Source organism: Corvus hawaiiensis, chromosome 4, assembly GCF_020740725.1.
Source record: "Corvus hawaiiensis isolate bCorHaw1 chromosome 4, bCorHaw1.pri.cur, whole genome shotgun sequence".
Lineage (NCBI taxonomy): Eukaryota > Metazoa > Chordata > Aves > Passeriformes > Corvidae > Corvus > Corvus hawaiiensis.
The window spans coordinates 41,832,394-41,843,100 of NC_063216.1; the positions used below are offsets into that span (position 1 = coordinate 41,832,394).

The 10,707-nt window shown below is 40.1% G+C and overlaps 1 protein-coding gene across 1 annotated transcript in view; it reads right to left on the bottom strand.

Moving 5' to 3' along the window:
- The window catches only part of ZDHHC17 (zinc finger DHHC-type palmitoyltransferase 17), a 68,759-nt gene extending 58,258 nt beyond the window's left edge, over positions 1-10,501 (bottom strand). The window contains exon 1 of the mRNA XM_048300988.1: positions 10,413-10,501. Within this exon, the coding sequence (XP_048156945.1) occupies positions 10,413-10,475 (63 nt within the window). The 5' untranslated portion in view covers positions 10,476-10,501. The remainder of the gene's footprint in view (positions 1-10,412) is intronic.
- Positions 10,502-10,707: the final 206 nt, after the last annotated feature.

The following is a 10,707-nucleotide window of genomic DNA, read 5'->3' on the forward strand; positions in this document are numbered from 1 at the left end:
TTAGTTTGCTCTCCCAGTTTTCCTCCTACTTTTAAAAAGGTGCAAGAATCTATACAGACCAATTTATACACAGTTATTTACATATTATAAACACCCACATTCATTTATATACATGAAGACCAGTCACTCATGAACTAACACTAATAGAAAAATGCTTAGAAAATAAATACAAGCAAATCAATCAAACACAAATGACAACAACAAAAAAGAGATACTGCCGGTTATTTTAATAATTTTAATGAAAGATCCTCTTCTAAAGTTTATGGTAACTTTCCTTCCCCTACCCCTTCAACTAATTCTGCAACACACAAAGTCACAGAAACAGGCTAAAATGTCATAGTTTTAGAGAGAATCACAATCAATTCTTTACAGACATTCTTCTCTAGAATCCAGTTTCTCCCAACATTTCCTGCTGCAACAGCTAATCTAACTGTTGACTGTCATCAAGTGGAAACAGTCTGATCCTTCTCATATTCACACAAAGACCTAGCCCAGAAAGTTAAGAATTCTCTAGGGCTATGTAGGTTCACAACTTTGAGGAGCCAAAGCGTACAGCTGCTATGAGCTGTTAGATTGTCTGGACCAGGATGATTCACATACACCTAAAGTTAAGCTAACGCGTGCTAGAAATTTCCACCTAAACCAGACTACATTCTCCATGGAAGAAAAAAGCATGCCATATCACTTTTTTTATTAACTGATCAAATTATGCATTTTAAAAAAAAAGTTCAGTGTCTGGCTTACAAATATATACCATCAGACTTGCCTTACTTTGGTCCTTAACCCTTGGATTCTCCCTGCCCCATTACAGCATTAAATTACACCAAATGAGTATGACATAACAAAATAAACTTCTATTCAATTTCTGTGACTGTTTTCCATTACTTTTTACATTTTACTGCATATTGTGAAGTCTGTTCAGTTTACCTCCTACAATTCTGGTCTATTTGCACAGTTTCTTGACACACTAAAAGACAAGATTCGTTTACGGAAATCCCTAAAGAAGCTAATTATAGAATACGTAAACAATGGAAATAAATCTGTACCAAATACTTAAATCTTTTTTTTTAATCAATCTGTAGTTTGACAATGCTTTCTTTAAAAAGTGGTGAAATAGATGGAGAAAAGGCTCACCTTAAACCATAAAGGACCATGAAGTGGTCCTTTTGCTGCTACAGATTTCCACACACAAGCAAGTCAGCCATCACACAGAGAACATAATCCTGCATACTCTCCAACATAGATCTAATTTTTTACATAATGAGTTAGAGACACTCAACTAGACCTCTTAATCCAACCACTCTATGCAGAGGTCAGAGCTCATGTGATTTAAAGGACAGCTGATAACGAGGAAGAAAACAAGCACCCACAACCAGTCAACTGCATTCTAGTCATTTCCTTGAAGATGCTCCTAAATTAAACAGTGTTATACTTTAGGAAGCCATAGCGTCACACATAGGCTTTTCAAGAGGCTTTGTGTTTGCACACACAGCATCAAAAGCAAGTGCTATTTAAAAGAGCTACATTTACTAGCATCTGTAAAGGTTAAAAAAACTAAAAGCTTAAAATGTTATGGTGTAAAGCTCACTATAAAGCTTTTGTTTAGTCAGCAACTTAGATTAACATGTACATTTATCTTTTTGGCTTTCTTTTCACAGAGTGTTGCATTGTGTTCCGAGCCAAAAATCTAAGGATTTTGGCAAAAATTAACCTATTCTTTTTCCAAGTGATTTACACAGGTCTAGATCTCACAATACACAAGCTTACACAGCCATTAACGTAAAAAAAAAAAAATCCCTGAAAGACCTAAGTGCTAAAGTGCTAAACTTCAAAAATGCACCCAAGTATGTATCTAGCTCAACCCTGATACTCAACTACTTGAAGAAAAAACAGTCCTCTTTTTAAAATTCACAGAAAAGTATATTCTTAAAAGTCTTTTTCAAAGGTAAATGTCTTTTTCATTCATCAAGAATTAGAGCACCAGCAAGTGCACATGTCACAACGAGCAGTCAGCCTAGCTACAGATATTCTTTTCTCTTTGGCAGATACAGAAAAAAAGTTAGTACAAGTTGTGCTCAATCCTTACAAGAAATTTCAATTCACCATTCCCATCTCAACCTTGCAGAGGCCAATGGAGCCTTACATCAACAGCCAGCAAAGCAAACTCCCATTCCCACTTATGATAAACACATGCTGCTTAACCCACCACAACTAGGAAGTGCATGAAAGGTGCTTCTAGTCATGCTAATAGTCAATCTCCTGCAGCAAATGAGACAGCTCAGTGAATCCATGGTCTGACACTTAAGAACGGTCCCATTCTCTCCAGCTCCTCACTTTCCAAACCAGGACTGCCAGCTCACTGTCTACCTTCTGTCAGTACTTTAGTGCACTTGATCCTTCCATGAGTAGGCTTAGCAAACTGGCAAAAAGTTATTCAGAGCGCTTTCTTTTTACTGGATGCATTTTCTACTGATTTACTTCCCTGAACTGGCTCATCCTGGGACCAGACAAGCATCACTGGCATATGAGTAAAGCCAAAAGCATCTAAATCACAATCAGCTTAAGACAAGCTAAAAGTGACCTGCCATCAGGCAGGTGATCACATTCCTGGTCCTGGCTGCACCTTCTCCATTACCTCTTACCCATTCTCACAACAGCAAAGTAACAGTGTCAGATCAGGTCAGACTCACCAAGCAAGTACTACCCCAAGTCACCTACTGGCCACACAACTGCAAGAGCTCACCCCAAGAAGGGTGAGGAGCTGTGTCTGGCTTCCACCATGGCTTGAAACCGGCTTAGACTCAATCATAAAAATCGCATCCTTCAGAGCCAGCAATGCAAATGTTCTCAGAGCACGCTCGGACGTCTTCCCTCTCTCCCTACTGCGCTCCCTCCTTCTTGAGACATCTTCTCCTGATCTTGAGGAGCTTTCCAAGTTCTGACCACAGCATTCCCACTACCCTCCATTTTTGGTACCTCCTTCCTTATAGAGAGGACCAAGGAAACGCTTCTACATACCTCAGGGCATCCTGCAAGTGTAGGAAGAAATTGCTAGATTTCAAAATTGCACAAGACAAATTGTAGTCTGATGTTGCACCACATACTGGGCATGACAGGCCCAATGCTTCAATTCATCCAGACTCCCTTTGACTTCAGAAAAAGCCTTCTACTTTGCTCCACCGTCTCATTTGTAATATATCCCAGTGTTCTCTCAACTACAAGGATACCCTGAAAGTCAAATCTTTATCTCATACTGTCTTTGAAAAGCCACAGAGGACAGTGTGCATGCTGAAATATCAATTACTGAGGCTGTTCCTGTCTAAACATGTCAGTACCAATGGCAGTATTGTTCAGTTTTCAAGCAAACAGCAAACAAACATTTTCCTCCTTAATTCTGTAGACTTTCTTCCACATTCATAAAGTCTCATTACTTTCCTAGGCAAACAGGCAAACACAGTGAAACAAGCACTATTGAAAGACTAATCTTATGTAAAATCTGAGAGAAATAAGGCCTGTGCTTAATAAGCAAAGGAAAACTGAATCAACACAAAGTTGGGTCAAACCAGATGTTTATAACTTATGCATTAAGATGGCCTGTCTGAAAACAAGTTTTTAACTTTAAAATCAATTACTGCCCAAATCAGAAGAAAATATGTATAACAAAAACTGTAAATAGTTAAAAAACTAGTTTAAGTGTTTTACCAGATGCCCAAGAAGCAACAATTTTACCGCTGAGAAAGACCAGAGCAGTGAAAAACTGCACAGTTTACAAAGAAAGTAAGAACAACTTTGTAAGAATGGCAAGAGAAGCATTGACAGTGACCACGACAAATTAGAAAAATACAAAAAAACTGAAATGCTAGCAAAAGGATACAATACATCCCTATCCCTAGAAGGGCAAGCACCATCCTAGCAATAAAAGAAATTAACAAAAGTTGTCAAGATTACAAAGTAAGAACTGATAGAACTGTCAATACAAAAACACAAACCCACAAAGTTTGAAAATATTAGGTAAGTGCAGAACAAACAGTCGTGGCAATAAAATGCTTTCTAATAGAACAAGTATTAAACTTTTTTAAAATAAAGGTTGTTTAGGTCAACCATATAGTCCAAAAGACAAGAATATTGCTATTCATGAAGCCAGAAGAAACTCCTGCAGTGTGGATACAAGATGACATGGGTTATAAACAGTTACCATTTTAAGTTATTGCTAGCTTTTCTAGGTTTTGATACAGAACAGACAAAAAAGCAAATACTAATAATATAGCAGACTAGCAAAGACTAGTACCATGGCTTCATAGGAAATTAAAGCTGTCACTTTCATTTGATAAAGTAGTAGCAATGGTCAAACACAGTTAATGTCCAAAGTGTTTGGGTTAATGTTTGGGACTGATATTTTGATTAAAAAATTAGAATATAATGAAAGTTAATGTGGTCTATCTTGCATGTATCAAAAACTAAAGGTGAGCAAGCTTCATTCTTATAATTTGCTTTGTGACTACTATACACACTCTCCTAGTTAAGGAATATGCTCCAAAAAAACCCTCTTTATCTTCTCAGTAGCTCCCATTTTTAAACCCCCAGAGAAGTGTCAATATGAAAACACTAAGCATCCTTTAGAGCCTGTACCTTGACACCACCCTATTTCACCATTGTCTGCAACCTAGAAGTAACCAACAGTTAGAGGTAATGCTAACACGGAGGGGAGGGCACAGAGTGTGTGGAGAGAGAAAAAGTGGAACAACTAATACTCTGTTTCTGATACAACTTGGGGAATGTTGGGACAGGACAAAATCAGGGTTTTTTAAATATCAACAAAAGCTAAGTCCTATCTAAAATGAAGACCCATCCTAGAAACGATTGCGAACAGATGGTCATTATCTGGGTACAAGTTTCCAGTGTAACGCAATTCCCAACAAAACCAGTACAAATATATGTGTGGGGAATGATGAGCAGGTATCATAGGATGGCCTTGGTTGGAAGGGACCTTGAAGCCCATCTAGTTCAAACCCCTCTGCCATGGGCAAGGACACCTTTCACAAGAGCTCAGAGCCCCATCCAACCTGGCCTTGAAAACTTCCAGGGATGGGGCATCCAGAGGTGTTTACTACCACAACTGTGTGACTGCCAGAATAGTGCTCTGTTCCCAAGTTCCTCCAACAGCTAATGAACCGAGAGCAAAGCCATGAAAACACTGGAAGGATGACTGAACATCAGAGACTCAAAAGGGTCAGGAGGACTGCAGACCGTAACAGTAGTGTAGGGATCTGATAATCATCAGCATCTTAAATAAACAGACAGACCTATGTTTGGACAGATATCTCTCAAGATGTAACTAACAGAAATAAAATTCAGACTAGAAACATGTTTAATTCTTAAACAGACTAATTATATTTGAGGGCAACTTTCCCAGCTATGCAAAATGATCTATTATGGTAAGATTTTGTTTGGGTTTTTTTTCACTTTATGATAAGTATTCTGGTGATAAAAAGAATTCATTAAAAAAACTTCAGCCTGCAATACAAGGTTGGATTAGATTTGCAGTCCTCTCCAGCCTCAACCTCTGAAGCTACCCAAGATACACAAAGCAAGGTTCAACCTTCAATATTAAGTATGCTAATTTGTCTGAGACATCACAGTTCTGTTCTCCTTTTTAAGCACTATAATAAGTGATACCTGATCTTTGAATGAGCTCACAAATGCAAGACTAGTCTCTGGAGTGATCCTGACTTAACAACACAATAAGTCCTGTATCTGTACAGGACAATTAAGAACAATCTGCACTGAAGTACAACCCCAACAACAGCTACAGAGCTCCACAGAGAATAGAGCTGGATGGTAAAGTCACGCCTTTCACTGAAATCTTGAACAGAAAAAATTAGAGCAAAGCTATCTACAGTAGGTTTACTTGTTTTGTTCAAATCACCAACAAGGAATACCAGGATACGCTTCTAACTTCCTAGGTAGTTACAAACTGAACCATAAGGAGAGAAACAAAGGTAAGAATGACAGCTTCCATCTGGGAAAAACTCCTGTCAAACAGGGCCCATAACTATTAACATCGCTTTTCAACTTTGCAGGAAGATGGTTCTCAGACAAGACTTTTTTAATGTCAAAAGAAATCTGTAATAAACAGTAACTTCCATCTGTCTCAAATATATCCCATACTACCTGACACCAGTAAATGCACTACACTGAAGTAACAAACCAGATCTTCCTCCCCAGTAATAGTTCTTACCATTTAGGAAGAGATGCAGCCCTCAACAGCTGCAATACCTTTGGCAGTTAGGGCCATACTAGGCCCACATCTAGAATATTTTTCAAATATAAAAGAGCATTACAAGCAAAATCCATTTTCTAAAATTCTCCTGCCTCCCCGCCCCTTGAATTACAGAATTAAACATCCAAACTTATCATCACCCACCACAGAACAATCAGGAACTCGCTCTTATTTAGAAGATACAAGGAATTTAAAGTCAGGGGGTCTGTTGGCCTACTAAAATAACTTATTCAAAGGATAACAAACATAATCAGCATAAGCAGCACTCCCATACCAGGGCTACACTGTATAAAAGGAAGCAGAGTTTGCCATTCTGTCACCAGAAACCTAAACAGTGGGAGAAAGAAACAAACCAGCAGGGACTACTTAGCCCAGTGTTACTCAGCCATTGTAGGGTGCTCTGCGTCCCTCAGGGAGCTACCATATCACACTGCAGGTCAACCAATGCCGTGTCTGCTCCAAGACCTACACCCACAAGGCTCCCTTTGGTCATCCATGCACCTCCCAACCCTGCTGAAGAATTCATGTATATGAATCAGAGTCACTCCAACAGTCTATACTCCTCTATATTCACATATTTGATACACCACTCAGTTATCCAGTTGCAGAATTAAAAAACTCGCATTTGATCTCTAGAAAGATATCTAAACTCCAGCTGAACACATCAACAGCTGGATAATCCACCACTGCCCTCCTTCCTTGGTTACAATGATTATTCATCCTCAGCATTTACCACTTTGTGCTTTTCAATTTGATCCCATTCAAGTTCACTTTCCAGTCATTGGATCTTGTTAAGCATAAACTGAATAAAGCACTGGATTTCAGTACGAAAATACTCACACAGGGGAAAAAAAGATACTTCTCACTTTTTTAGATAATGTGAACGGGGCTTTTGCAGGCCTTTTACCATAAAGCATTATTAAAATAATTTTTAATTATTTCCCATACTCTTCACTATTTAACAATAATTTTTAAAGACAAAACTTCATCATTAGCATTACCACATGTTCAGCCAAAAATCCTCTCCTTGTTCTTACACATTTCTAAACAAAGCATTATACTGGGAACTTCTGCTGAAGTGCTTGTTCATATTTGTATCCTATCAATCAATAACTTTTGGGATACAATCCCGTGCATATGTTCCTTACCATCAATTTACTTTGAATATAGCTGCACTAAGGTGTGCCTGCTTTACCAGCATAACTTCACGTGAATTCGAGATGGTTTTGTACAGTTCCATCCTCCCTGCTTAGCACCCATCCATCTTGTTTGTCTGCAAGTTCTATTAATGACAACTGTGATATTACTTCCAAATCATTAATGAAAAAAGACTGAGTCTAGTAGACTAACTCCTGCAAGACTTTTAGGAATAATGACATTCAGGAATAATCCTAACAACTATTTCCAAGATGTATTAGTTAGCCAGCGGTTCTCTGAGCATTTATCATATACTATAAGATCATTCTACAAGTATTACATGTGCAATTAATACTATTTGTTGTACTTCACCACTAAAATTATCTTCATAAGCTTTGTTGTTCCACTAGTAATCTTACAGCTAAAAGAGAAGAGTGAGATCTACACTGTCATACTAAATTGAACTTCTCATAAGAAAGAATAAATATCCTTGAAAAGAAGAGTCCATTACTTAAGTTCAACTTGCATTCATGAGAGAGGGAGCAAGGGAGGCCCAAGAACCCAGTCAGCAAGATACCACACAAACCCCATAAAAAGCAGTCCCAACATAAGTTTCCTAAAGCATTCATATTTTCATCAATTTCTACCTCTTCGTACCGAAGTTAATGAATCACTTTAAACTGAGTCTTTCACAAATAAATAAATAAACAGATCTCCCAGCACGCCAGTATTTAAGTAATTTTTCACTATTTCTAAGAATCTCTCTCCTACAACATTAATATTGTATTCTAGTATTTCATGGCAAAATGCAAAGCCTTAGAGCCCATATAAAAACAAACACATCTCTTCAAAACAAACAAACAAAAAAAACCCCACAAAAACTTCTAACTATTTGAAAGTAATCCAAATTAGTCAATACAAAAAGACAGCAAGAAGCAAAAGCCTCATAAAAAAGGCATGGAAAAAATACCTGAAAAACACATTTAAAATAAACAACAGCACCACGAAACAAACAAACAAAAAAAAAGTAAAGATTTTGACAGTCCAATAAAAAGCATGGGTTTTAAAAGTATACAAATGTTGAAACTGATTATATGCTCCAATGTCACTACTTACATAAGAACATGGTGCTATTTTCTTGAAAAAAGTGGAAATCACCAAGTATCAAGGCCCCCGACCCTCAAAAAAAAATGACTGAATACAGATGCACTGCATTGTTCAGAGGGCAGGTCTGTGACAATACAGCTCTGCTATGGCACAGAATCCGTAAGTTTTTAAAAGAGTATTTCTTGAGTATCTGTTAACAGTCAGTCTGTCTCACCACCAACATGAGAAACATCCTTCTCTTTTAAAGCTTATCTGTACAAAGACTTTAGGGAACAAGGAAACACTCACTGAAATCCATGTAGACACTATTTTGTGAGTACAAAAAAGATCTAGTCAGATACTCAGCATTTCTGGAAAACTCAAATAAAACTCTCTCCAAACGACTGATAATTATTGCATATTAAAAGACTCCAGTTGATGGTACAGCATGCTATATATATTAGCTTCCTTTCCCATCTTTTGTAAACACATTTGACTTTATGCATCAAAGGAACAGCATAAAATTCTACCAGATTAACTAGCTAGACTACCAATTTAAATTGAGAGATTTTAGTCTGCTATACAGTAATTACTCAAAGTTAACAAACACGAATCTTCAATCTTTAAAACACAATGGTTTTCTGACAAGCCGTAAATGCTTTTTATTCCATTTTCCAGTCTTAGACTGCCTATCTGAAGCTTCCACAAGTTAAGAACACTTTCTTTCAAAGAACATCAATATCCTACAGAGTGTGGATCACTACTGAAAACTTGTGTCACCTCTGAAAATCATCAGACACTGCTACTGATGGTACTGCATTTAGTCTGATTCCAGTTAGGCTGAAGAAACGTGTAGCAACAGTCTATACAAATCCCTTAAAATAAAGCCCAAAAATAATAAAAAAATACAAAAACAAAAACAAGAACAAAAAAAAAAAATCAAGACACTTGGGGTTTATTGCTTTGCTAATTACCCTTCAGAACAGACTGGTCATGAGCACAGTTTAGAGAGGCAGAGTAGGTAAGATACACGATCACATATAGAGGCCTACAGAGCCTCTTCAGTCATCAAATAAACTAACATTCTTTTAAGACACTGTTTAAGAAAAAAGATACCATCTGTTTAGCAAAAACTGGAGCCTGACATATGCACTTCTCTGTTTTGTAAGCTGAAAAATCAATTCTTACAGTCCTTAACGTATCAGGTGACAAGTCCACACGTAAAAGCTTTTCTAAACTATTTAAAATACATTTCAAAACAGTCATACTAGTCCTCAAGAATACACACATGCTGCAAGGTGGGCGGCACAATAGAAAGGTAAAAAAAATGGCAGGAAACGACCTCTACATGTTACCTGTAAACATTCCTCCTACCGCCAACACACTGGAAAAAACAGACCGCTTGCTCTCAAAATAAGCCCACGCCACACGGGGAGCGCTGGGCTGGATGGGGCCGGACCCGACCTGCGGGTGAGCTGCAGACCAGTGCCATCCAAACGCAAGGGGAAACATTTATTCCTTCGCCTCCGAGCCGCTTCCCCCGGGCTGCCGCTCGGGGACCGCTGCCGCGGCACCACCCGGGCGCCTCTGCCCCCGCCGCTGCTTCGCCCCCCGACTCAGGGACGGGCGGGACCGCCGGCGAGGGCGCACGGGAGGGCCAGGCGGTGGACCTCGCACTGCTCCCCGCCACCCGCACCCGCCTCCCCGCCCTGCCCGGCCCTACCCCCCCCGGCCCGCCGCCGCGCACACCCAGGCCGGCGGCGGGGGGCGGCGGCGCACCTCCCGCCCTCCGTGCACCCCGCCCGCCCGCCGAGCCCCACTCCCCCCCTGCCCCACGGCGGCACGCCGTCCCAGCCGCGCCCCGAGCCCCGCTCCCGCGCCCAGCTCCCGCCCGGCGGGCCGCTCGCACCTCCGGGTGCAGGATGGGGACGCAGCCCGCCTCCTTCTCGTACTCCTCTAGCGGCGCCGCCATCTTCCTGCGAGCCCCGCGCCCGCTGCATGCCGGGTAGTGCGCGCGCCCGCGGCGCCCCGGCGCGCCGCCGCTTCCCCTCACGGCCCGCGCGCGGAAGGGACGTACTGGTGTATGGCTAGCTATAGGCATAGATTATTTGTATATCTATATACACACGCACAGACCATATTTTATATATGCTATATGCCTATAAGTATATACACACCCCATACTTTTGGAGATACCAGTATCA